The sequence below is a fragment of the Manis pentadactyla genome, chromosome 15 (assembly GCF_030020395.1).
Source record: "Manis pentadactyla isolate mManPen7 chromosome 15, mManPen7.hap1, whole genome shotgun sequence".
NCBI lineage: Eukaryota > Metazoa > Chordata > Mammalia > Pholidota > Manidae > Manis > Manis pentadactyla.
In genome coordinates, this window is record NC_080033.1 from 33,597,013 (window position 1) to 33,622,746 (window position 25,734).

Here is a 25,734-nt window from a genome sequence, read left to right on the forward strand (position 1 = left end):
CGAACAGTTCATATATTAATTCTTTTTCAGTTTTTGAGGAAATGAGAATTTTGATTTTGATAACTGCTTTTCTATAGCTTAATGCACATAAGGCATTTAATGAAGGAATGATAAAAACCATTGCCAAAACGTGAAAAATAATGCAAAGGGAAAGAATAAAATAAATCCATAACTCTCATAAAGCCAAAAAGCAAGTTGCATTGGGTGTTACTCTGTGGAGGTCTAATTTAATGGTCAGTACTCCATCACAGAGTTGTACGAGGGAGGTAAACTCTTCTGAGCTTATGCGCAATAATGTTTCAACTGTCATTCTCTGGATTAAAAAAAAATAAACCACTCTGCTTTCCAAAGTGGAGAATGCAGTATAAATGAGCTAAATGGGAAAGCTTGGCTTACAGTTTAGTGCACTTTGTTTTCCATTTTGATCTATATATATATCTGAAAGGCAAACCAAGGGGCCATGGCATTTTGCTATAAGCTGTTTGGTAGCGACAAAAAAGCACATGAGAGTAAAACTTAGTTCTGAAACAGGGATAAAAGACGCATTCTACTTTATAAACCAAAGGTGAGTGGAGGCTTTTTAAGTCCCAGATTGCAAGATAGGTTATTTTTACTGAAACGTGATTTAAAAATAAGAGTTCATTAGACTAGGTAGCTGTCACATGTTAGTCAACTTGGGGAGAACTGGAGGGAATTACCTGGCTATCAATAGACATCAAACACAAAAATGTCTTAATTTTTCCTGTGTTAAAGTCATTTCACATGCAGCTTCTTCCTAGAGGATGCAAGTTGTGACTCTCAGTATGCATATTCTCTTAAACTCCTAAGTTCTCACCTTCTGCTTCTTAATATTTATTTCCCTTTCCGATTGACTCAAGTCTGTACTTCCCAAACACATTTTTATTAAAATTGATAGGTATATCTCTGTATATTCTTTCATAGTTGGCTTTTAAGCAAAGCATAATATATTCCTTTAAGCAATTATTTATTGTTCAACATGCACATTACACCCTCAGACAACATGCACATTACAAATGGTTCTCATTCTTTTAAACCTTTCACTTGTCAATTTGTAATCCCTCTGTTACAATTTCTATTCTCTTGCTTTTTTATCTTTTTTACTTACTCATACTTATTTCATAGATGTGTCCTTATAAGTTTCTTTCTTACTATTCCTTGCCCTTTTTTAACCTCATGTTTTCTTTATTCTCTATAAATTTGGGGGAGGGTGTAGCAAAGTCACTCATCTGGAATATACAATATATTTTAGTTTTATAGCCCATTATTGTTTCACTGAAAGAGGTTATCACAGATAGCTAGTGGTAAGGAAGGACTCCTGATCGTCATTTTGAGGAAAAGATCAATTTAAATAAATAACAGAGTTTTCCTGATTCCTTCCTCTTATCTCTTATAGCATTGCTGTCATTCATATCACTTATCCGTATGCTATAATCATCCAGTTCACTGCTATTATTACTTTGAACAAAGTTATCTTTTAAATCCACTAAGAAAAATAAGAGGTTATATTTTATTTCATTTATTCCTTCTCTGATGTTATTCTTTTCTTATGTAAATATGAGTTTCTGACCTATCATATTCCTTTTCTATGAAGAACTTCTTTTAACATTTCCTCTGGGGCTGATCTGCTGGTGATGAATCACCTCAGTTTTTGTTTGATACCAACTCTTTATTTCTCCTTCATGTTTGAAAGATAACTCTGCTGGATACACAATTCTAAGTTGGTAGTTTTTTCTTTCAACACTTCCACACTTCAAATATTTCATTCTCTTCTTGCTTGCATTGGTTTCTGACAAGAAGTCAGCTGTAATTCTTATCCTTTTCTGCTGTAGGCAAAGTATGGCATTTTTTTCCTCTGGCTTATTTTAAGATTTTCTCTCTGTCTTTGGCTTTCTGCAGTTTGATTATGATATGCACCTAGATGTAGGTTTGGTATTTATCCTGCATGGTATTTTCTGAGTTTCCTGAATTGTGCTTTAGTATATGTCATTAATTTTGGAAAATTCTTGGCCATTATTCCTTCACTTAGTTCTACTCTGTTCTTTCTTTACCATCTGATATTTCAATTATACATATATTTCACACTTTGAAATTATCCCACAGTTCTCTGATATTCTGTTGTGTTTTTATCCCCCCAATCTTTTTTGTCTTTGCATTTCAGTTTGGAGAATTACCAGTGACATGTCTTCAAGCTCACTGATTCTTTCCTTGTCCATATCTACTCTACTGATAAGCCCATCAAAGGGACTCTTCATTTCTCTTATAATGGTTTTGAATTCTAGCATTTTCTTTTGATTCTTTCCTAGAATTTCCATTTCTGTGCCTACAATATCCATCTGATCCTACACGTTGTCCATTTTTTCTATTAGAGCATTTAGCATATTAATCATAGTCATTCTAAATTTATTGTCTGAAAATTCCAAACTGTGACATATCTGAGTCTGATTCTGATGTTTGCTTTGTCTATTCAGTGTTATTTTCCTGCCTTGTAATTTTTCATTCAGTTTCAGATATGATTATTTTGGATATGATATTACAGGAACTGAGGCTATTATTGTGGGATAGGAAGGCTGGAGGGGCTGGTGTTAGGAAAACACCATTCCCTCATGAAGTCTTTTTCCTTGGAGAGTAGGCTTTTGTGATGGAGAGTGTTCTGGGCATGTGAGGGATCTTTTTGGGCTCTTCATCATGAGACCATAGTGGAGTTCCTGGGAGTAAGACCCATGAAAGTACAAGGCCAGTTTTAATAAATATATGACAAAATTGTTTTCTCTGATTTACTTCAGTATATTTGCCCAATTGATTTTGCATTTTGAGTTAGTAAAAGTCAAGGTGTGATAAGCTCTGTAGTATAATTTCTTCTATTAGGGCTCAGAGATTACATTTTTGGTAGGCAGTAGAAACAGACTGTTGTTACAGATTTAAGAAAACATAAAATATTCCTGTTTGATAATTCCAAAATCTGTGTCTGGTTCTGATGTTTGCTTTGTCTCTTCAGACTGTGGGTCTCCTTTTTTTTTTTTGCCTTGTAATTGTTCATTGAGTGCAAGACATGATATATTAGATACGGTGTTACAGGAACTGAGGCATTTAGTGAGACAAGTTCTGTCACATGTATCAAGTCTTACAAAGAATGTAGCAAAATTATTCAGCCATAAACCATAAAACTCTTTCATTTTCTATACTTTTAACTTGAAATAATTACAGAATGAGTAGTTTTGAGGTAAAACATTAGTTTTCAAACTTACCAATGTATTAGAATGCCATATTGAATTACTTATAAGTTTCATATTTGTAACACGGAAAATTTAAGTGGCATTTCATACTCATAGCAGCAATGCTAATTACTCACTTGCACATTTCTACACACTAAAGGTTACAAATTAGAAATAAGTAATCAATGATCATTTCCCCCTATGAAAATAATGCCTTAAGCAGATAACAAAAGTGATGGTGTCAATGGTTAGTAACAACACCAGTACTACCTATATTGTCTTCTTAAATGTCATTATATTTGAGATAAAAATTTCCAATTGTGGGGATATGGAGAAGCTGAATGAGTTATTGTAGGACTAGTGGTACCTAATAAACCTTATGCCAGACAAAAAGAGAAAATACAATACTTATAATTCAAAGTTTGGGTATATTCATAGTTGTAAAAAATCTTATCAATCAATAGTCTTCAAGATGTGGTCCCTGGACTCCTGGACCACCTCCTGGGAACTTGTTAGAAATGCAAATTCTTTGGTTTCATATCAGACCTACTGGGTTGAAACTTTGCTGGTGGAGCTCAGCAATTTGTTTTTAATTAGTTCTCTAGGTGATTTGATGTATGCTACGGTTGAGAATTATTACTCTAATCAAAACCAAAAACATATTAGAAAAACTGCATTAAAGAGAAAACAGATGTACTGAATACATCACTTATTTACTAAATTCCTAGCTTATTTCCCCTATAATATGCTTTAAAAGGTCCTATAAGATAGTAACAATGGATATTGGGACTTTTAAAAGAAACAAAGTTTCGGAACCACTGCAATAGGGAGACTAGTTATGTGTACTCTTGAGATTTAATGATATCTGTACTATGCATGTGGCAGTAAACACATTCAGAATAAATATATCATCTTTTCTAAAATTAAAAATATTCTATGAGAAAGAAGAGAATTAAAATTTACATTTAGGAATAATTGTCCATTTTGCATACTACTTAAATCTAGGAATATTCTTACTGAACTTATCTTTGTATCAAATCCTCAGTCTCAGTTTATTGACAGTAGGACAAAATGAATAAAGAACCAAACACAATGTGGTGGAATGAATTGAGGACCTATGAAATATTATTTCACTGAAGCTGTAAGGCAGCAAAAAATTCCCAAAGTCTCCTAAATTTGATTCACATGGGTGCTTAGTATATTTTATCTCATAATTAATCATGTAATCTTTTCTGACAAGGTTTAAAGTTTCAACAAATCTTGATAGTAATCTCACTAGTTGTTTTGGGAAAAGACTGACTTTGTATTATTTATCTTTGTATCCTTATTATGGGGCTTTTTACACACTGCTTTGAATGCAGTGCTTGTAATATGCACAGAACTAACTAAAATTATTTCAAGGTTCTAAAAGTGATCTTTTAGTGTTTATAACTCAGTGGTAGTGACATTTTTCTTAATGGGGCATTGCTGGATTTTAAGAATTTTGTGCCTTTTCAGCTATACATGAGAGTGATGGATTTTCTGGTATACTTCTGATCTGTTATGTAAATTAGAGTTGCAATCATTATGCTAAAAAACAATAAAAACAGAGCTGCAATTTATACATTAGTAATCTGCCATCTTATTTCAATTGAAAGAAATTTGGCTAATGAGAAAACTCTAGTTAATATGAATAGAGGAAGAAAATACTTTTATTCCTGAAACATGCTTAACAATAACATAGTACATATGTTTTCGTAGGTGTTTTCCATGGAGACATTCCATTTTTCCATTTTAATTGCTAAAATAATTTCTATTGTTAATTATATATCATATTAATTCTCATTTAATATAAGTGTCAATCCTGAGCATCAATGGATAGAGAGATACACACATAAAGGTATTGTTTTTCATCTCCGGTAATTAGCTGAAAATAGTACTATGCTAACATTAATCTTTTCTACCTTACTAAAGTCAAAATAATTATATGGGAATCATGATGTTAAAACATTCTGTTCTAAAAGTACATCACAGAAGACAAAAAAGATCACAGCTGCATTTTTAAGTATTGCTCCTAATAAAGTGAATTTAATTTATTGCAGTCCCAAACACCACACCAATTAGTAGATTCCAGATGAAACTAAATACTGTAATACCTGCATACTATAGTTCATTGATTAGAAATTCCTCCATTTTTGTCTTCATGATACATTGTTCTTGTACCTTATCATGGTACCTTTCCTTATATACACAAATGAGATGAATAAATAAATTGCTCGGTAATACTGCATAATTATGTTTTCTTAGATGATGTATTTAGTTTTATTCTAGAAGTCTAGGAATTGAAAGATGCTATAAAAACCAAGACTGCTATGTCATGAAAGTAAGGTTAAGACTTTTTAAAAAAGGAATTATGGAACACTGATTCAATAGAGTTATACTGAAACTGGAATAAACTGAGTATTGCCTAAACACAAGTCTAAGGCTGGTGTTTCCCCTCTTTATTCCTGCCCCCTTGGTCTAACATTGCCACTCTCTTCTTTGAGAAGCTAAACTTCAACTGTGGCAACAGGAACTTGCATGGTCAAACTCAGAAGTACAAAACTTAACAGGCAAGAAAGTTTTTCCCACTAATTTTTCTTCTGCATCAAAACCACTCACATGAACGTTCCCTTCTAGGAAGACTCTATAGTAGATACATGTTTCCCTATTCTTCCTGCTAAGCATAATTAAAAACCTTAGCTTCTAGGTGGAGAGATCATGTCTGGAGACATTTTCCCCCACCCGTTTTACTTAGATACAATTGACATACAGCACTGTATAAGTTTAAGGTGTATAGCATAATAATTTTTTATTAATTAAAAGTATCAATGATATAAAATCTTTTGAAGGTTTCATGTGAACAACATTGTGGTTTCAACATTCCACCCATATTATCAAGCCTTCAGCCCCCTCCCCACTGCAATCACTATCAGTGTAGTGAGATGTAATAGAGTCATTACTTGTTTTCTCCATGTACAGCATAATAAGTTACATTACATATATTGTAAAATGATTACAGTAAGTTTAGTTAATACCCATCATCTCATATAGGTACAAAGAAAAAGAAAAGAAAAGTTTTTTTCTTGTGATGAGAACCCTTAGGTACTCTCTTAACAACTTTTAAAAATACCACAGAGCAGTGTAAACTAGTCATCAAGTTTTAAATTACATCTAGTTCTTATTTACCTCATAATTGGAAGTTTGTGCCTTATCAGCACCTTTATCCAGTTTCCCCTCCTCCTACCCCCCACCTTTGGCAACTACAAATCTGATCTCTTTTTATATGTTTTTGTTTTTTTTTAGGATTCTACCTAGAAGTGAGATCATACACTATTTGTTTTTCTGCTTTATTTCACATAGCATAATGCTTCAAGGCCTATTTATGTCACAAATGGCAGGATTTCCTTTTTTTTTTAACAGCTGAATAATATTGTATTTACGTATGTGTATGTATGTATCCATTATCCATTTATCTGTTGATGGACACTTAGGCTATTTCCATGTCCTGGCCATTGTAAATAAGGCTGCCATAAACATGGGGGTATAAATATCTCTTAACATAGTGTTTTCATTTTCTTTGGATATATTCCCAGAAGTGGAATTGCTGGATCATGTAGTCATTTTATTTTCAATTTTTTGAGGATCCTCCACATTGTTTTCCAAAGTGACTGTACCAAATAATCCCACCAAGAGGGCACAAGGGTTCCCTTTTCTCCACATTCTCACCAACATGACTTATCTAATCTTTTTGAGCATTGCCACTCTGACAGGTATGAGGTGGCATCTCATTGTGGTTTTGATTTGTATTTCTCTAATGATTAGTGATGTTGAGCACATTTTCATATACCTGGTAACCTTTTGTATATCTTCTTTGGGAAAAAGTCTATTCAGGTCTTTTGTCCATTTTTAAATTGGGTTACTTTTCTTTTATTGAGTTGTAGGAATTCTTTATACATTTTGGATATTAACCCTTTATTAGTTAGATGATTTGCAAATATCTTTCCCATTCTTTTCATTTTGTTGATTGCTTCATTTACTGTGTAGAAGCTTTTTAGTTTGATGTAGTCCTACTTTTTGATTTTGTTGCTTGTGCTTTAAGGTATCATATCCAAAAAGTCATTGCCAAGACCCAAAGCAAGGAGCTTTTTGTTTTCTTCCAGGAATTTATTGGTTCCAGTCTCACATCTAATTCTTTAATTCATTTCAAGTTAATTTCTGAGAGTGGTGTAAGAGAGGGTTCTAACTGCGTTAAATTACAGGTGAATAACCAACTTTCCCAAGACCATTTATTGAAGAGACTATCATTTCTCCAGTGAATATTCTGGGCTCCCTTATCAAAAGTTAGTTGACCATATATGAGGGGTTTATTTCTGGGCTTTTTGTTTGGTTCCATTGGTGTATGTGTCTTTTTATGCCAGTTTCCTACTGTTCTGATTGCTATAGCAGGAAATGTGATGCCTCCTGCTTTGTTCTTTGGAGATGTTTTTGATTGTTGTGACAGGAGGGTATTATTGGCATTTTGTGGGTAGAGGCAGGGAGACTACTAAGCATCCTATAATAAACAGAAAAACTTACCTGCCCCGCCACCCCCCAAATTATCTGGCCCAAAATGTCAATAGTGCTGATTTGAGAAATCCTGCTATAAACTACAGAACTTACAAACATTATAAAACTCATTAATATTCAGTTAAGATTCTAAACTTCTGTGACTATTTGGATCTTCCCCTGTTTCTATGTACTTATCTAAATAGTAATATAATTTGCTAGACTTTTATGGCACTGCAAACAGCAAAAATAATTAAGAAAAGAGTTGTAAGTTAAGGAGCTTCTACTTTAAGGGAGAGCAAATCATGATGGTCCTGGGCTCATTTTCTCCTACCTTTTTAATAACTTATCAAGGAGCTGGCTCAGCAAGTCCAAGATCAACTAATAAAAGAACAGGCTAATAATTAAGGCTTAGTTCCAGAGATTCTTCCTTTCTAGCAAGGTCATTTTCCTTAACGAGGAATCTCTTTTTATATAGATATTCCCAATTTATTTATTCAATATCCATATAAAATATAGAATGCCACACAGATTTTTACATTTTTGTGGACTTATCTTTTACTTGTACTATTTTCTATAGTGCATCCCCCTATAGCTGATGCAAGTGTGCCTTACTGCAAGATAGTGGACAGGGGCCCACACATTCTGCCATATCTCTACCTGTCAGTTCTCATTACACTTTATTTTACTTTTACATACCTTGGCATGAGTGATGAGTGTGTGCATATCTACTTGCACAACAAACAAGTAAAGAAATAATTACACAGAGAGCTTTAATAGAGGTATAAACAAATGTTAACAAAACTGGAAGCTATCAAAATACAAAAGCATTCCTGTTTAAGATAAATGATTGAATTTATTGACTATCTGAGAAGCATTTTAGGGGAAAAAAATGATGATACTTAAAATACTCTGGGTTGTAACATCACATAGTTTTCAATGAGCCTACTGGAGTAGCTAAAGGAACTAATGCTATATATACTTGCAGCCTGTGGGACCACGGTTAGTTATTTTGAAGTTTCTTCTATGACAGCTGGTTAGTAAGGGTCAATTTTTGGTATGATAGGTGTGGCTGACAAGATTTAGGTATAACAGGTGTGTTGTCAAAAGTCAAGATTTTATTGGGAATAAAAAAGCTAATGACGTATATGTTAAACAAAATTATGATTTTAAATAGGACCATAGAGAGTTCTTGGAATCACCCACATATATTTTCTTAGGGCTTTTAATTTTTATTTTTAATTGTGGTAAAACTCATATAACATAAAATACCATTTTGTATGTCAACTTGTCTGGGCTAAGAGATGCCCAGATAGTCTGTAAACATTTTTTTCAGGGTGTGCCTGTGAGGGAGTTTCCAGAAGAGGTTAACATTTGACTAAGAAAAATCTGCCCTCACCAATGCAGGTGGGTATTATCCAAACCTTTGAGATCCTCATTACAACAGAAAAGTGGAGAAGGGTGAATTTGCTCTTTGCATGAGTTGGGACATCCATTTTTTTCCTACTCTCAAATATTGGCTCCCCTGACTCTCAGTCCTTTGGATAGACTGAATTACAGCACCTGCTTTGCTGGTTCTCCAGCTTGCAGATGGCAGTCTGTGGGACTTCCACAATCACATGAACTAATTCTTGGAATAAATCTCTGATATATGTAAATATAGAACCATGTGTATGTACCCTATTAGTTCTGTTTATCTGCAGAACCCTAATACACCATCTTAGTCATTTTCTTTGATTTTGCTATTATTAATGTACAAATTACAATTATGGTTACTAGACTCCCCTATTATCAAGTCCTACCACATACCCCATTACAGTCACTGTCCATCAGCGTACTAAGATGCTATAAATCACTACTTGTCTTCTCTGTGTTATACTGCCTTCCCTGTATTCACCCCCTGCTACATTATGTATGCAAATCATAATACCCCTTTTTTCCCCTTATCGCTCCCTTCCAACCCATCTTCCCCAGTCCCTTTACCGTTCGTAACTGTTAGTCCATTCTTGGGTTCTGTGATTCTGCTGCTGTTTTGTTCCTTCAGTTTTTGCTTTGTTTTTATATTCCACAGATGAATGAATGAAATCATCTGATACTTGTCTTTCTCTGCCTGGCTTATTTCACTGAGCATAATACCCTCTAGCTCCATCCATGTTGTTGCGAATGGTAGGATCTGTTTTTTTCTTATGGCTGAGTGATATTCCATTGTGTATATGTACCACAACTTCTTTATCCATTCATCTACTGATGGACATTTAGATTGCTTCCGTATCTTGGCTATTGTAAATAGTGCAGCGATAAACATAGGGGTGCATCTGTCTTTTTCAAATTGGAGTGCTGCATTCTTAGGGTAAATTCCTACAAGTGAAATTTCTGGGTCAAATGGTATTTCTATTTTGAGCATTCTGAGGAACCTCCATACTGCTTTCCACAATGGTTGAACTAATTTACATTCCCACCAGCAGTGTAGGAGGGTTCCCTTTTCTCCACAACCTCGCCAACATTTGCTGTTGTTTGTCTTTTAATTTGCATTTCTCTGATGATTAGTGATGTGGGGCATCTTTTCCTGTTGGCCATCTGAATTTATTCTTTGGAGAAGTGCCTGTTCAGCTCCTCTGCCCATTCTTTAATTGGCTTATTTGCTTTTTGTTTGTTGAGGTGCGTGAGCTCTTTATATATTTTGGATGTCAACTCTTTATTGGAGATGTCATTTATGAATATATTCTCCCATACTGTAGGAGGTCTTTTTGTTCTACTAATGGTGTCCTTTGCTGTACAGAAGCTTTTTAGTTTGATATAGTTTCACAAGTTCATTTTTGCTATTGTTTCCCTTGCCTGGGGAGATATGTTCATGAAAAAGTTGCTCATGTTTATGTCCAAGAGATTTATGGTTTCATGACTTACATTCAGGTCTTTGATCCATTTTGAATTTACTTTTGTGTGTGCAGTTAGACAATAATCCAGTTTCATTATCTTACATGTAGTTGTCCAGTTTTGCCAACAACAGCTGTTGAAGTGGCTGTCATTTCCCCATTCTATATCCATGGCTCCTTTATCGTATATTAATTGACCATATATGCTTGGGTTTATATCTGGGATCTCTAGTCTGTTCCATTGGTCTATGGGTCTGTTCTTGTGCCACTACCAAATTGTCTTGATTAAGGTGGATTTGTAGTAGAGCTTGAAGTCAGGGAGCGTAATCCCCCACACTTTATTCTTCCTTCTCAGGGTTGCTTTGGCTATTCGGGGGTCTTTTGTGGTTCCATATGAATTTTAGAACTATTTGCTTTAGTTCATTGAAAAATGCTGTTGGTATTTTGATAGGGATTGCATTGAATCTGTAGATTGCTTTAGGCAGGATGGCCATTTTGACAATATTAATTCTTCCTAGCCAAGATCATGGGACGAGTTTCCATCTATTGGTATCTTTAATTTCTCTCAGGAGTGTTTTGTAGTTTTCAGAGTATAAGTCTTTCATTTCCTTGCTTAAGTTTATTCCTAGGTATTTTATCCCTTTTGATGCAATTGTAAACAGAATTGTTTTCTTGATTTCTCTTTCTACTAGTTCACTGTTAGTGTACAGAAATGCAACAGATTTCTGTGTATTAATTTTGTATCCTGCAACTTTGCTGAATTCAGATATTAGATCTAGTAGTTTTGGAGTGGATACTTTAGGGTTTTTTATGTACAATATCATGTCATCTGCAAACAGGGACAGTTGGACTTCCTCCTTAGCAATCTGGATGCTTTTCATTTCTTTGTGTTGTCCGATTGCCATGGCTAGGACCTCCAGAACTACGTTGAATAGAAGTGGGGAGAGTCGGCATCCTTGTCTTCTTCCCAATCTTAAAGGAAAAGCTTTCAGCTTCTCACTATTAAGTATAATGCTGGCTGTGGGTTTGTCATATATGGCCTATATTATGTTGAGGTACTTGCCCTCTATACCCATTTTGTTGAGAGATTTTATCATGAATGGATGTTGAATTTTGTCAAATGCTTTTTCAGCATCTATGGAGATGATCATGTGGGTTTTGCCCTTCGTTGATGTAGTGGATGATGTTGCTGGATTTTCGAATGTTGTACCAAACTTGCATCCCTGAGCTGAATCCCACTTGATCATGGTGGATGATCTTTTTGATGCATTTTTGAATTTGGTTTGCTAATATTTTGTTGAGTATTTTTGCATTTATGTTCATCAGTGATATTGGTCTGTAGTTTTCTTTTTTTGTGGTGTCTTTGCCTGGTTTTGGGATTAGAGTGATGTTGGCCTCACAGAATGACCTTGGGAGTATTCCTTCCTCTTCTACTCTTTGGAAAAGTTTAAGGAGGTTGGGTATTAGGTCTTCAGTAAATGTTTGATAAAATTCAGCAGTGAAACCATCTGGTCCAAGGCTTTTGTTCTTAGGTAGCTTTTTGATTACCAATTCAATTTTGTTGCTTGTAATTGGTCTGTTCAGATTTTCTGTTTCTTCCTGGGTCAGCCTTGGTAGGTTGTATTTTTCAGGAAAGTTGTCCATTTCTTCTAGGTTACCAAGTTTTTTTTTTTTTTTTTACTGTATGCACAGGCCAGCTTAGATATCTCCTTCATTCCCATGGCAAGTCCAGGAGCTGGTGGGATGAGTGCATCTACAGCTGTAGCAGTGCGTGGATCTTTGTTGGGGTTTTTTGATGATCATCTTCTGGCATGAGTCTTCCCGAGAGTGCTGATGTTGGAAGTTCTCTTTCATATCGTATCTTAGTTCATTTTCGGGGTAGCCAAATTAGGCTTTGATCCTCTGTATAAACACAAACAGACCCTTTGCCTACACTTTTATATGTCCTTTATATCATTGTGTAGAACTCATTAGAGGTCACCACATAGGAACTGCACTTTTTTTTTTTTAATCATTAATCTACACTTACATGACGAATACTTTGTTTACTAGGCTCTCCCCTATACCAGGTCCCCCCTATATACTCCTTTACAGTCACTGTCCATCAGCGTAGCAACCTGTTGTAGAATCACTACTTGTCTTCTCTGTGTTGTACAGCCCTCCCCTTTCTCCCACCCCGCTATGGATGCTAATCTTAATACCCCCCTACTTCTCCCCCCCTTATCCCTCCCTACCCACCCATCCTCCCCAGTCCCTTTCCCTTTGGTACCTGTTAGTCCATTCTTGAGTTCTGTGATTCTGCTGCTGTTTTGTTCCTTCAGTTTTTCCTTTGTTCTTATATTCCACAGATAAGTGAAATCATTTGGTATTTCTCTTTCTCTGCTTGGCTTGTTTCACTGAGCAAAATACCCTCCAGCTCCATCCATGTTGCTGCAAATGATTGGATTTGCCCTTTTCTTATGGCTGAGTAGTATTCCATTGTGTATATGTACCACATCTTCTTTATCCATTCATCTATCGATGGACATTTAGGTTGCTTCCAATTCTTGGCTATTGTAAATAGTGCTGCGATAAACATAGGGGTGCACTGATCTTTCTCATACTTGATTGCTGCGTTCTTAGGGTAAATTCCTAGGAGTGCAATTCCTGGGTCAAATGGTAAGTCTGTTTTGAGCATTTTGATGTACCTCCATACTGCTTTCCACAATGGTTGAACAAGTTTACATTCCCACCAGCAGTGTAGGAGGGTTCCCCTTTCTCCACAGCCTCGCCAACATTTGTTGTTGTTTGTCTTTTGGATGGCAGCCATCCTTACTGGTGTGAGGTGATACCTCATTGTAGTTTTAATTTGCATTTCTCTGATAATTAGCGATGTGGAGCATCTTTTCATGTGTCTGTTGGCCATCTGTATTTCTTTTTTGGAGAACCGTCTGTTCAGTTCCTCTGCCCATTTTTTTAATTGGGTTATTTGTTTTTTGTTTGTTGAGGTGTGTGAGCTCTTTATATATTCTGGACGTCAAGCCTTTATCGGATGTGTCATTTTCAAAGATATTCTCCCATACTGTAGGGTTCCTTTTTGTTCTATTGATGGTGTCTTTTGCTGTACAGAAGCTTTTCAGCTTAATATAGTCCCACTTGTTCATTTTTGCTGTTGTTTTCCTTGCCCGGGGAAATATGTTCAAGAAGAGGTCACTCATGTTTATGTCTAAGAGGTTTGTGCCTATGTTTTCTTCCAAGAGTTTAATGGTTTCATGACTTACATTCAGGTCTTTGATCCATTTTGAGTTTACTTTTGTATATGGGGTTAGACGATGGTCCAGTTTCATTCTCCTACATGTAGCTGTCCAGTTTTGCCAGCACCATCTGTTGAAGAGACTGTCATTTTGCCATTGTATGTCCATGGCTCCTTTATCAAATATTAATTGACCATATATGTCTGAGTTAATGTCTGGATTGTCTAGTCTGTTCCATTGGTCTGTGGCTCTGTTCTCGTGCCAGTACCAAATTGTCTTGATTACTATGGCTTTATAATAGAGCTTGAAGTTGGGGAGTGAGATCCCCCCTACTTTATTCTTCTTTCTCAGGATTGCTTTGGCTATTCGGGGTCTTTGGTGGTTCCATATGAATTTTTGAATTATTTGTTCCAGTTCATTGAAGAATGTTGCTGGTATTTTCATAGGGATTGCATCAAATCTGTATATTGCTTTGGGCAGGATGGCCATTTTGACGATATTAATTCTTCCTAGCCATGAGCATGGGATGCGTTTCCATCTGTTAGTGTCCCCTTTAATTTCTTTTAAGAGTGACTTGTAGTTTTCAGAATATAAGTCTTTCACTTCTTTGGTTAGGTTTATTCCTAGGTATTTTATTTTTTTTGATGCAATTGTGAATGGAGTTGTTTTCCTGATTTCTCTTTCTGTTGGTTCATTGTTGGTATATAGGAAAGCCACAGATTTCTGTGTGTTGATTTTGTATCCTGCAACTTTGCTGTATTCCGATATCAGTTCTAGTAGTTCTGGGGTGGAGTCTTTAGGGTTTTTTATGTACAGTATCATGTCATCTGCAAATAGTGACAGTTTGACTTCTTCTTTGCCAATCTGGATTCCTTGTATTTTTTTGTTTTGTCTGATTGCCGTGGCTAGGACCTCTAGTACAATGTTAAATAGCAGTGGGGAGAGTGGGCATCCCTGTCTAGTTCCTGATCTCAGCGGAAATGCTTTCAGCTTCTCGCTATTCAATATAATGTTGGCTGTGGGTTTTTCATAGATGGCCTTTATTATGTTGAGGTACTTGCCCTCTATTCCCATTTTGCTGAGAGTTTTTATCATGAATGGATGTTGAACTTTGTCAAATGCTTTTTCAGCATCTATGGAGATGATCATGTGGTTTTTGTCTTTCTTTTTGTTGATGTGGTGGATGATATTGATGGACTTTCGAATGTTGTGCCATCCTTGCATCCCTGGGATGAATCCCACTTGGTCATGGTGTACGATGGTTTTGATGTATTTTTGAATTCAGTTTGCTAAAATTTTGTTGAGTATTTTTGCATCTACGTTCATCAGGGATATTGGTCTGTAGTTTTCTTTTTTGGTGGTGTCTTTGCCTGGTTTTGGTATTAGGGTGATGTTAGGTTACCCAGTTTTTATCATATAATTTTTCATAGTATTCTCTCATAATTCTTTGTATTTCTGTGGTGTCCATCTTGATTTTTCCTTTGTCATTTCTGATTCTGTTTTTGTATGTAGACTCTCTTTTTTTCTTGATAAGTCTGGCTAGGGGTTTATCTATTTTCTTAATTTTCTTGAAGAACCAGCTCCTGCTCTTATTCTTTCTATTGTTTTATTCTTCTCAGTTTTATTTATTTCTGCTCTAATCTTTATTATGTCCCTCCTTCTACCGATTTGGGGCCTCATTTTTTCTTGTTTTTCTAGTTTCATTAATTGTGAGTTTAGACTGTTCATTTGGGATTGTTCTTCTTTCCTGAGGTACGCCTGTATTAAAATATACTTCCCTCTTAGCACGGCCTTTGCTGTGTCCCACAGATTTTGTGGTGTTGAATTACTGCTGTCTTTTGTCTCCATACACTGCTTGATCTCTGTTTTTATTTGGTCATCAATCCATTGATTATTTAAGAGCATGTTATTAAGCCTCCATGTGTTTGTGGGCTTTTTTCGTTTTCTTTGTGTAATTTATGTCGTGTTTCATACCTTTTTGTTCTGAGAAGCTGGTTGGTACATCTTTTTTAATTTACTGAGGCTCTTCTTGTGGTGTAGTATATGATCTATTCTTCAAAATGTTCCATGTGCACTTGAGAAGAATGTGTATCCTGTTGCTTTATGATGGAATGCTCTGTAGATGTCTGTTAAGTCCACCTGTTCTAACATGCTGTTCAGTGCCTCTGTCTATTTGTTTTCTGTCTGGTTGATCTGTCCTTTGGAGTGAGTGGTGTGGTGACGTCTCCCAAAATGAATGCATTGCATTCCATTTCCCCCTTTAATTCTGTTTGTTTTGTTTCACATATGTAGGTGATCCTGTGTTGGGTGCATAGATATTTTTAATAGTTATATCATCTTCTTGGACTGATCCCTTTATCATTATGTAAGTCCTTCTTTATCTCTTTACTTTCTTTGTTTTGAAGTCTATTTTATCTGATACTAGTACTGCAACACCTGCTTTTTTTCTCCCTTTTGTTTGCATGAAATATCTTTTTCCATTCCTTGACTTTTAGTCTGTGCATGTCTTTGGGTTTGAAGTGAGTCTCCCATAGGCAGAATATAGATGAGTCTTGTTTTTTTATCCATTCAGTGACTACACGTCTTTTGATTGGTGCATTCAGACCACTTACATTTAGGATGATTATTGATAGGTATGCACCTATTGCCATTGCAGGCTATAGATTTGCAGGTACCAAAGGTTCAAGGGTAATTTCCTTACTATCTAACAGTTTATCTCACTTTGTATGCTGTTTACAAACACAACCTAAAGATTCATTTATTTTTCTTTTCCTCCTCCATTCTTTGTATGTTATGAATCATTTTTTGTACTCTTTGTCTATCCCTTGGGTGACATCTATTTAGTCTTAGGAATACTTCCATCTATAGGAGTCCCTCCAAAATGCACTGTAGAGGTGGTTTGTGGGAGGTAAATTCTCAGCTTTTGCTTATCTGAAGATTATTTAATCCCTCCTTCAAATTTAAATAACCTTACCAGGTACAGTATTCTTGGTTCGAGGCCCTTCTGCTTCATTGCATTAAATTTATCTTTTCACTCCCTTCTGGCCTGTAAGGTTTCTGTTGAGAAATCTGATGATAGCCTGATGGGTTTTCCTTTGTATGTGATATTTTTTTCTCTCTCTAGTTGCTTTTAAAAGTCTGTGTTTATCCTTGACCTTTGCCATTTTAATTATTATACATCTTGGTGTTGTCTTCCTTTGGTCCCTTGTGTTGGGAGATCTGTTCATCTCGATGGTTTGAGAGACTATCTTCTTTCCCATATTGGGGAAATTTTTTCAGCAATGACCTCCTTAATGACACTTTCTATCCCTTTCTCTCTCTCTTCTTCTTCTGGTATCCCTATTACAGGAATATTGTTCCATTTGGATTGGTCACCCAGTTCTCTCAATATTCTTTCATTCTTAGATATTCTTTTTTCTCTCTGTGCCTCAGCTTCTTTGTATTCGTGTTCTCTAATTTCTATTCCATTTACCATCTCTTCTACTCCATCTATTCCGCTTTTAAATCCCTCCATTGTATGTTTCATTCAGATATGGAATTTCTTAATGATTGAATCTCCACCTTAAATTAATTCCTGAGTTCTTGAGTATTTTTCTGTAGTTCCATAAGCTTGTTTATGATTTTTATTTGGAACTCTCTTTCAGGAAGATTGGTCAGTTCCATTTCATTTGGCCCTTTTTCTGGGGTTTGTGATATTTTGGTCTGAACCATGTCCTTTTGATGTTTCATATTTATGTGTGGTGCTCTCTATTGCCCAGAAGCTCCAGTCTCTGGAGCTGCTCAACCCCTAGAGGGAGGTTGGAGGTCAGAGGGGAGCAGAGCTGGTGACTGGGGTGAGGAAAGATCTGTTTCCTGATTCCCATCTGCCCTTCCTGTCTCCTGTATCAGAGTCAGTGGGCTGAGTACAGATGTGAAAGCCTCTGTACTTGGCATATCTAGCTGTTGCAGGTGGGGCCTCTGGCTGGCCTGATGCCAGAGCAGTGACTGTTGGTTTGTGAGCCATTGTTGTCAGGCCAGGCGGAAGGCTTGGCTGGCTGGGTATCACAGTGGGGGACCTCAGAGCTGAGTAACCAGCCAGGGGGATGGAGTGCCTGAAGCTCCCCAAAGTTCTCAATCTGTTGGGCAGAGCGCACCCAGACAACCTTGTCCCCCTTTCCATTCTCCTATGCACCAAGCTCTGTGCAAACCCCACCCCTTCAGCAACCCTCTTACTGCTAGGGAGCCTGTCAGTCGGCCTGCCTTTCCCTTGTCCCAGAGCGGCTGGGTGTGGATCCTGTCCTCCATAAATGGCTGGAATCTGTGTCTCAAGCACTCTGCCTGTCCCAGTTCTCCATCCTCCAGAGCACCACACAGTGTAGGTTTCTGGTCACAAAGCAGACCTCCAGGGTCAGGTGTTCAGCAGTCCCAGACTTCCACCCTCTCCTCTGCTCTGTTTCTCTTCCTCCCACTGGTGAGCTGGGGTAGGGGAAGGGTTCAGGTCCTGCCAGATCAAGGCTTTCATAAGTTACCCTATTTTGTGAGGCCTGCTCTGCTCATGAGGTCTGTGTGGAGTCTGGTGCAGCTTTCTCTCCTGTTGCTGTTTTAGGGTTAGTTGTATTAACTATATCTTCACAGTATCTGTGGTTTTGGGAGGAGTTCTCTGTCTCACCTCTCACACTGCTATCTTGAATCCCCCATCTTAGTCATTTTGAAGCATGCATTTCAGTAGCATTAAGTACATTCACACTGTTGTGCAACCATCACCACTATCCTTCTCCAGAACAATTCATCTTGCAAAACTGAAACTCTGAACCCATGAAACACTAAATCCCTACTCCCCTCTTGGCAACCACCATTCTAATTTCTATCTATGAATTTGACTACTCTAGGTACTTCATGTAAGTGGAATCATACACTGTTTGTGTTTCTGTGACTGGCTTATTTCATTTAGATACAGAATCTAGTTATTTTCAAATACTATTCTGTTGCAATTTTAGACTCAACTTATAGGAAAATAATTCCTTCTATTGGCAATGCTTTGTTTAACATGCATGAGAAAATTATCTCAAGAATTTTATTTCATTCTTGTACTTTCAACTTGTACTGAGTACTTTCTATGTTACAGGTATTGTCTACATATTTGTGAACTTTGACCTTTATTGTAGCACATAGTAGCTTTCTATGGTTTGTACTGTGCACAACTGAAGTTAGAGGGAAACATTGATTATGAAAATAGTTAAGTCCTTAAGTATGACTAAACCAATGAGAAGGAGTAGATCAATGGCATTACTGAGTAATAAATGAAGTTTTAATGTTAATCAAATATCTATGCCAAATATACTTGCACAGTAGACAGGGTTTGTTGAGTTATTTATAACAACTGTGGGATAACATTTGCTAGCAAAAACCACAGAACAAATTATATTTTTTTGCATTTTCTGTTCCAAGTGTGGCAGTTTTTCCTTCAGTATTAGGATCTATATTGACTGTAACACTATACGAGAAATCAGTGTGTAAATAAATTTTCATGAAGCAAATCTTTTGTTTTAGTTGGCACTACAATTTGTAATTTTCTTTCGAGTTTTCTAGATGACTTTGACTCATTTGCATCTGTGCAGATGGGATTTCTAGGTGCTGAAAAGCTGAATTTGCACATTTTCTTAATCTTAGACTTTCTATATACTTCATTCATTCATTCAATCACTCAATTTTTGTGAAGAGGATGTGAAGATTAACGATTAGAGCTACTCCCTATCTTCTCTCCCTCTCTCCCTTTCATTTCAGTGAAAGAAAATTGCCCACATTAGCCAGGTTCCCTTTCTTTTTTTTAAAAATGAAACTAGGTAATTTAAGATTTACTTGCCTTTTATTTATTTATTTATTTATTTACTAAAGTATCATTCATATACAATCTTATGTTGGTATTAAATCCTCAATCCCTGTAGTGTGGTCACTATCAACGTAGTAAGATGTTACAGAATCATTAACTATATTCTCCGTGCTGTACTACTGTCCTCGTGACCAACCTATATTGTGATTGTGAATTATTGTGCTCCTTAATCCCCTTCTTCCTCCCTTCTACCCTCTCCAAGCCCTCTCTTGGTAAGTACCAGTCCCTTCTCACTGTCAATGAGTATGCTGCTATTTTGTTACTTCTGTTTTGGCCAAGCTGTCTTTCTTTTCTCTGTCAACTTGACTATTCCTGTCAGATCTGTGGTTGATGCAAGAGTAAGGTAAGGGAATGCTTATTCTTGCAAAAATTCATTTTCTCAGAGGAGAACAATGTCATGGAAAAAGAAGAAATGTCCATTTTATGTTGTTATGAGTTATAATTTTTGACACAAAAATATGCTCGATTAATTAAATACCGCTTAGGTTAAAATTTTTTTTCTGAACTGTGAGTATGACAATTTAAAATGTGATGATTGGTTAAAGTAAATGATAAGGACTAAAAACATTATTTTATGGATAAAAACATTTAGTTAAGTAGAACATGACCATCCTTTGAAGACAATTTTAGAAAACATATGTGTGAGAAATGAACATAATATGTTTTTTTGACTCTGAAGATATAACAGGCAATTATTGATTAAAATTGAGAAATCTGAAAGATTATAAATGAAATTTTATAAAGACAATGTGCTTATGTGTTACAACAAATCATTTTTCTCAATATTTTTGTTATACCTTAATCCAAAGGCTTCTTTGCCTTCTGACGTACTGTGCCCTCAGTCTGATATACATTTTAACTACTCTATTTGAGGCATGTGATGAAGGTTGACTAGAAGGAAAGGGTTAATTATGTGTTTTTTTTTCCAGATATATTACAAATAGTAACCTAAGAGGACTAAAGGGAAATAGTTTTCCCTTTTGATTTAGATAGCAAGGCCAAATAAGTAATTCAGTGGGTAGAAAAACAATTTTTTGCCTAATAATGTTGTTATTCACATATGTGCAACAACTCATTAGTCCACACAATTTTGCTAACATGCGCCAATCTACTAAATTCTTATCAAATGTTGTTTAGGGAATTTGGATCTGTAATGCGGATCTCTAGCTAATTTACAAGAACAGTAAGCAAAATCACAGATTTAAAAACCAGAGGAGTTTAGCTCCAAAATGCTCAAGACAAATGTAGTTAAATTTAATTTTTTTTGGGACCTGTCATGGGAACTATTGATTATTTAGAAAATGAATGACTCTATAATGTAGCTCTAATAACATTTGGGTATTCCAACTTTGCTAGGAGGTGGAGAAAGACCATAAAGTATTTGGTATCAACGATAATATCTCTTTAAGCAAAATAATAATCAGGTTAGGTCTATTTTGAATAGCACTGAGTCTTCTGGCTTTCAAACTTTTTGATGATGACCCACAACAAAAGCTACTTTTTTTCTCATCACTCAGTATCAACACATTATCACAAACCCTTAACACTTTCATGCAACAATATTTAACTATCTATGGTGTACTGATATTTTCTATTGTTTTCTTATTGTATTAAGTAAAAAGTCCTTATCATAAGCCACTAAAATAATTTCATGACCCCAGTAATGAATAGTGACCCTCAGGTGCTCTGTGGGAAAACTAGGGCTGTGGCTTCTGTAGTACACGTATTCGACTCTTCTCTTCCTAAAGTGGAAAAAAAGTTCTTTACCAGTGGGGCTGAATGGGTTTAAGGTATGGTTTAAACAAGTAATACTTCTATAGATTTCAACATTCTTAGCATTTAAAGTAGGTATTTTTATCTTTAAGATTTGGGGCAGGTTTTCATAATAGTAGTTCCTAAAGAAATATAAATATGATCAGTATAATAAACTAAAATGCAAAAAATATATAAAGCAAAATCCCACAACCAAGAGATAATCATGGTAATATTTCTGTATGTCATTTTTTTTAAATAGTTTTCCTACACATAGGTACATTTGAAAATACACACATCTAATTTGGATTATACATGTAGATGTGCCACCCTCCCAAATGTTATACCATAAACATCTATTCATGTCATCAAAATTATTTTAAAATAATTTGTATGCTGGAAATTATTATTAAATGACATAATTTATTTTCTCTACTGTTGGACATTTAGATTCTCCCAGTTTGCTACTGCCTTTTGTTATTGTTTATGATTTTTTGCCATGAAAGTCCATGCATTCATTTGACTTATGCATTTAACTGTATTTATCTTTTCTGTAGATATTCTCGTCGTTGTTTTTATGATTTTACCTTTCTTCCCAATCTAGGGAAGAAGTAAATATTTGATTTAATAAAAATAAACCCGATGTTCCATTACTGTTTTGCAGTAGAACAACATGAAATCATGATAGGAAATATTCTTCAATTAACTTGGAAAAATAGCAGTGAGTGTGAATATTGCTGAATGGGTTTTTAGCATCTAGTAAGATATCCTATTAGGTGCCAATGTCTGGTTTGTAATAGAAGTTCAGTAAATATGATTTTTTGAATGAATCAAGGTTTAAAGAATCAAAAAATATTTTCTGTATCTAATTTTAAGAGTAATATTTTTGCTAGACTGATTTGCTGTAAAATTAAAAAAAATTAAATTTAAAAGGACTAAAAATAGTAAGTGGTTACAGAAATGTACCATGTAGAAAGTAAATCTCTTGAAATCTTTGCTCCCCCTAGATAAACATTAACAATTTGATGAATATTCTTCCAGATATTTTTTTCCTGTGAGGTGACAGTTATTCATTTAACTGAACAAAAATATATGCACATAGATTTTTACTGCTGTATTGTTGTGCTACATTGAAAAAAGGAAACAACTGAGGATTGTCTGGAGTAATTATTATATCAAAATACAAAATAATTCCAAAGGAAATTAGGACTAACTATATGAACAGACATGGGAAGAATTACATAATATATTATTATATGAAAAAAAGAAAGGAAGACAGGTATCTAAAAAATTGATCAATTGTTATGATGACAAAGAGATTTCCCACATTTTAAACCATCAATGTGTTCCTGAGACAGTCACCTACTTGTTAGTGTTAAGCAATTCTTTCAAAATACAGATTAATGAAAATTGTTAGTATTTTAGATCACATTTTTCATTAATAATTCACCAGAGAGCTAAGAATTTGGTTTTGGATATGTTGGCTTTGCCTAAGTTATCCTAGCTTCATGAAATGAAATAAGTAACTTTACCTTTTTTCTCTATGTTCTGGAATATCCTAACCTGGCACTAAATTATCTGCATCGTGAAAGTTTAATGGAATTAACTGGTAAAAGATAAAACCAGCTGGTCCTAGAACCATTTTTGTTCAATATATATCTGAATTAAAATATGAATTAATAATCTATTCAAATAACTCAAATATCCTTACTTATTAAGTTTCCTTTATTGATAATGGTATATTAAAGTATTTGATTATAATTGTGTTTGTCAATTTCTCCTTGAAAGTTTTAAACAGTTTTTGTTTTAAAATGTTTCTGTGCTGAAGCTGTAGTATGACTGATAATCTTCAATGTGTACAATTATCTAAAAAGGAGACACAGTCTTGTATATTTATGTTAGGCCATTATATGAAATGAGAATGTCCACATAGTGAGTTCTTTCTTTTTGGTCTATAAAAATGGGGGAGTAACACCAACTCTGTCTATACTCCTTCATGGTGAGGACTCTAGGAGTCTTAAAGAAGCATATTAATATGGAAGGATTCCTTTTCTTATTTAAGGAAGTGAAATTATCACAGTTGTATTTGCTGTGATTTTGGGTCTCAGTCTGATAGCTGTCAGAAACAGACATTCTTTGCTTAGTCTTATTTACTTTTTGTCTTGATTGAATTTCCCTTTATTATTTATTCAACTGTATAACTACATTATTTTCTTTATAGACATTTATCAAAAAACTTCTACATATTATAGCTTCTATTTCACATATGAAAAACCAATGATTAATTTACATTGTAGATAGGATCCGAACTTTTATTTCTTCTTCTAAAGAGAGCGTTGTTAATTAATTTACCACTTCACACTCTGATGAAGATAACTCAAATAACTGCACTCAGTCTTTTTGTTATTTCAACTAAAAATAAAGATAATGATTTGGCTCTATCACAATAGGATATATGAGGAATTAATGTTAATGCATTTGTCACAGGGACTTTTTGTAATTACTGATGTAAGTCCACAGAAAGACTAAGTACAATATAAAAAGTAAAGATTTTATAAAGGGTGTGAAAACATGATGGTAATTATTGTTGTCCGGTTTATCTTGCCAATATATAGGACTAAAAGCATTGTGGAAATTGTATCTAGTCTTACCTGAACCATTTTTCAGATATCCATTTGCATCTACAGTTGTATACATGATGTAAGGTCCAGGCTGATTTACTCCAAATGGCTGCAATAAAAAAGGAATGGTTAGGCGTTGGTGAGTAAGTAAATCATTGCAAGTTTCAAGCAAATCTATTTCAAATAAAGTATAACATTCTTACATATAATTCCAATATGTGGAGAACATTTCCATAAATACATAATATATGTTATCTATTCAAAAGGAATCTGTTAGTAGAAAATTCTCAACACTGTAAATTATTTGATAGTTGTACTTATATAGTCAAATAGTTTATTGGATATTTGTTTTACTTTTTAAAAAATGTTGATATCATTAATGTAAAATAACTTGAGCAACATAATGGTTACTAGACTCCCGCCATTATCAAGCCCCCACCACATACCCCATTAAAGTCACTGTCCAACAGTGTAGTAAGATGCTGTAAATCACTACTTGTCTTCTCTGTGTTGTACTGCCTTCCCCGTGATGCCCCGGTATATTATATGTGCTAATCGTCATGCCCCCTTTTCCCCCTTATACCTCCTTTCCAAACTATCCTCCCCAGTCCCTTTCCCTTTGGTAACTGTTAGTCCATTCTTGGGTTCTGTGAGTCTGTTGCTGTTTTGTTACTTCAGGTTTTTCTTTGTTCTTATATTGCACAGATGAGTGAAATCATTTGATACATGTCTTTCTCCGCCTGGCTTATTTCACTGAGCATAATACCCTCTAGCTCCATCCATGTTGTTGCAAATGGTAGGATTTGTTTTCTTCTTATGGTTGAATAATATTCGATTGTGGATATGTACTACATCTTCTTTATCCATTCATCTACTGATGGACACTTAGGGTGCTTCCATTTCTTGGCTATTGTAACTAGTGCTGCGATAAACATGGGGTGCATACGTCTTTTTCAAACTGGGTTCCTGCATTCTTAGGGTAGATTCCTAGGAGTGGAATTCCTGGATCAAATGGTATTTCAATTTTGAGCATTCTGAGGAACCTCCGTACTGCTTTCCACAATGGTTGAACTAATTTACATTCCCACCAGCAGTGTAGGAGGGTTCCCCTTTCTCCACATCCTCGCCAACATTTGTTGTTGTTTGTTTTTTGGATAGTGGCCATAATAACTGGTGGAAGGTGATCTCATTGTGGTTTTAATTTGCACTTCTCTGATGACTAGCGATGTGGAACATCTTTTCATGTGCCTGTTGACCATCTGAATTTCTTCTTTGGAGAAGTGTCTGTTCAGCAGCCCAGCCCATTTTTTTACTTGGATTATTTGCTTTTTGTTTGTTGAGGTGTGTGAGCTCTTTATGTATTTTGGATGTCAACCCTTTATTGGATACGTCATTTATGAATATATTCTCCCATATTGTAGGATGTCTTTTTGTTCTATTGATGGTGTTCTTTGCTGTACGGAAGCTTTTCAGCTTGATATAGTACAACTTCTTCATTTTGTTTTTGTTTCCCTTGCCCACGGAGATATGTTCATGAAGAAGTTGGTCATGTTTATGTCCAAAGGATTTTGCCTATGTTTTTTCCTA

General features: G+C 35.3%; 1 protein-coding gene across 1 annotated transcript in view; it reads right to left on the bottom strand.

Moving 5' to 3' along the window:
- Positions 1–25,734, bottom strand: part of ITFG1 (integrin alpha FG-GAP repeat containing 1) — a 326,936-nt gene that overhangs the window by 34,581 nt on the left and 266,621 nt on the right. The window contains exon 14 of the mRNA XM_036927467.2: positions 24,178–24,256. Within this exon, the coding sequence (XP_036783362.2) occupies positions 24,178–24,256 (79 nt within the window). The remainder of the gene's footprint in view (positions 1–24,177; positions 24,257–25,734) is intronic.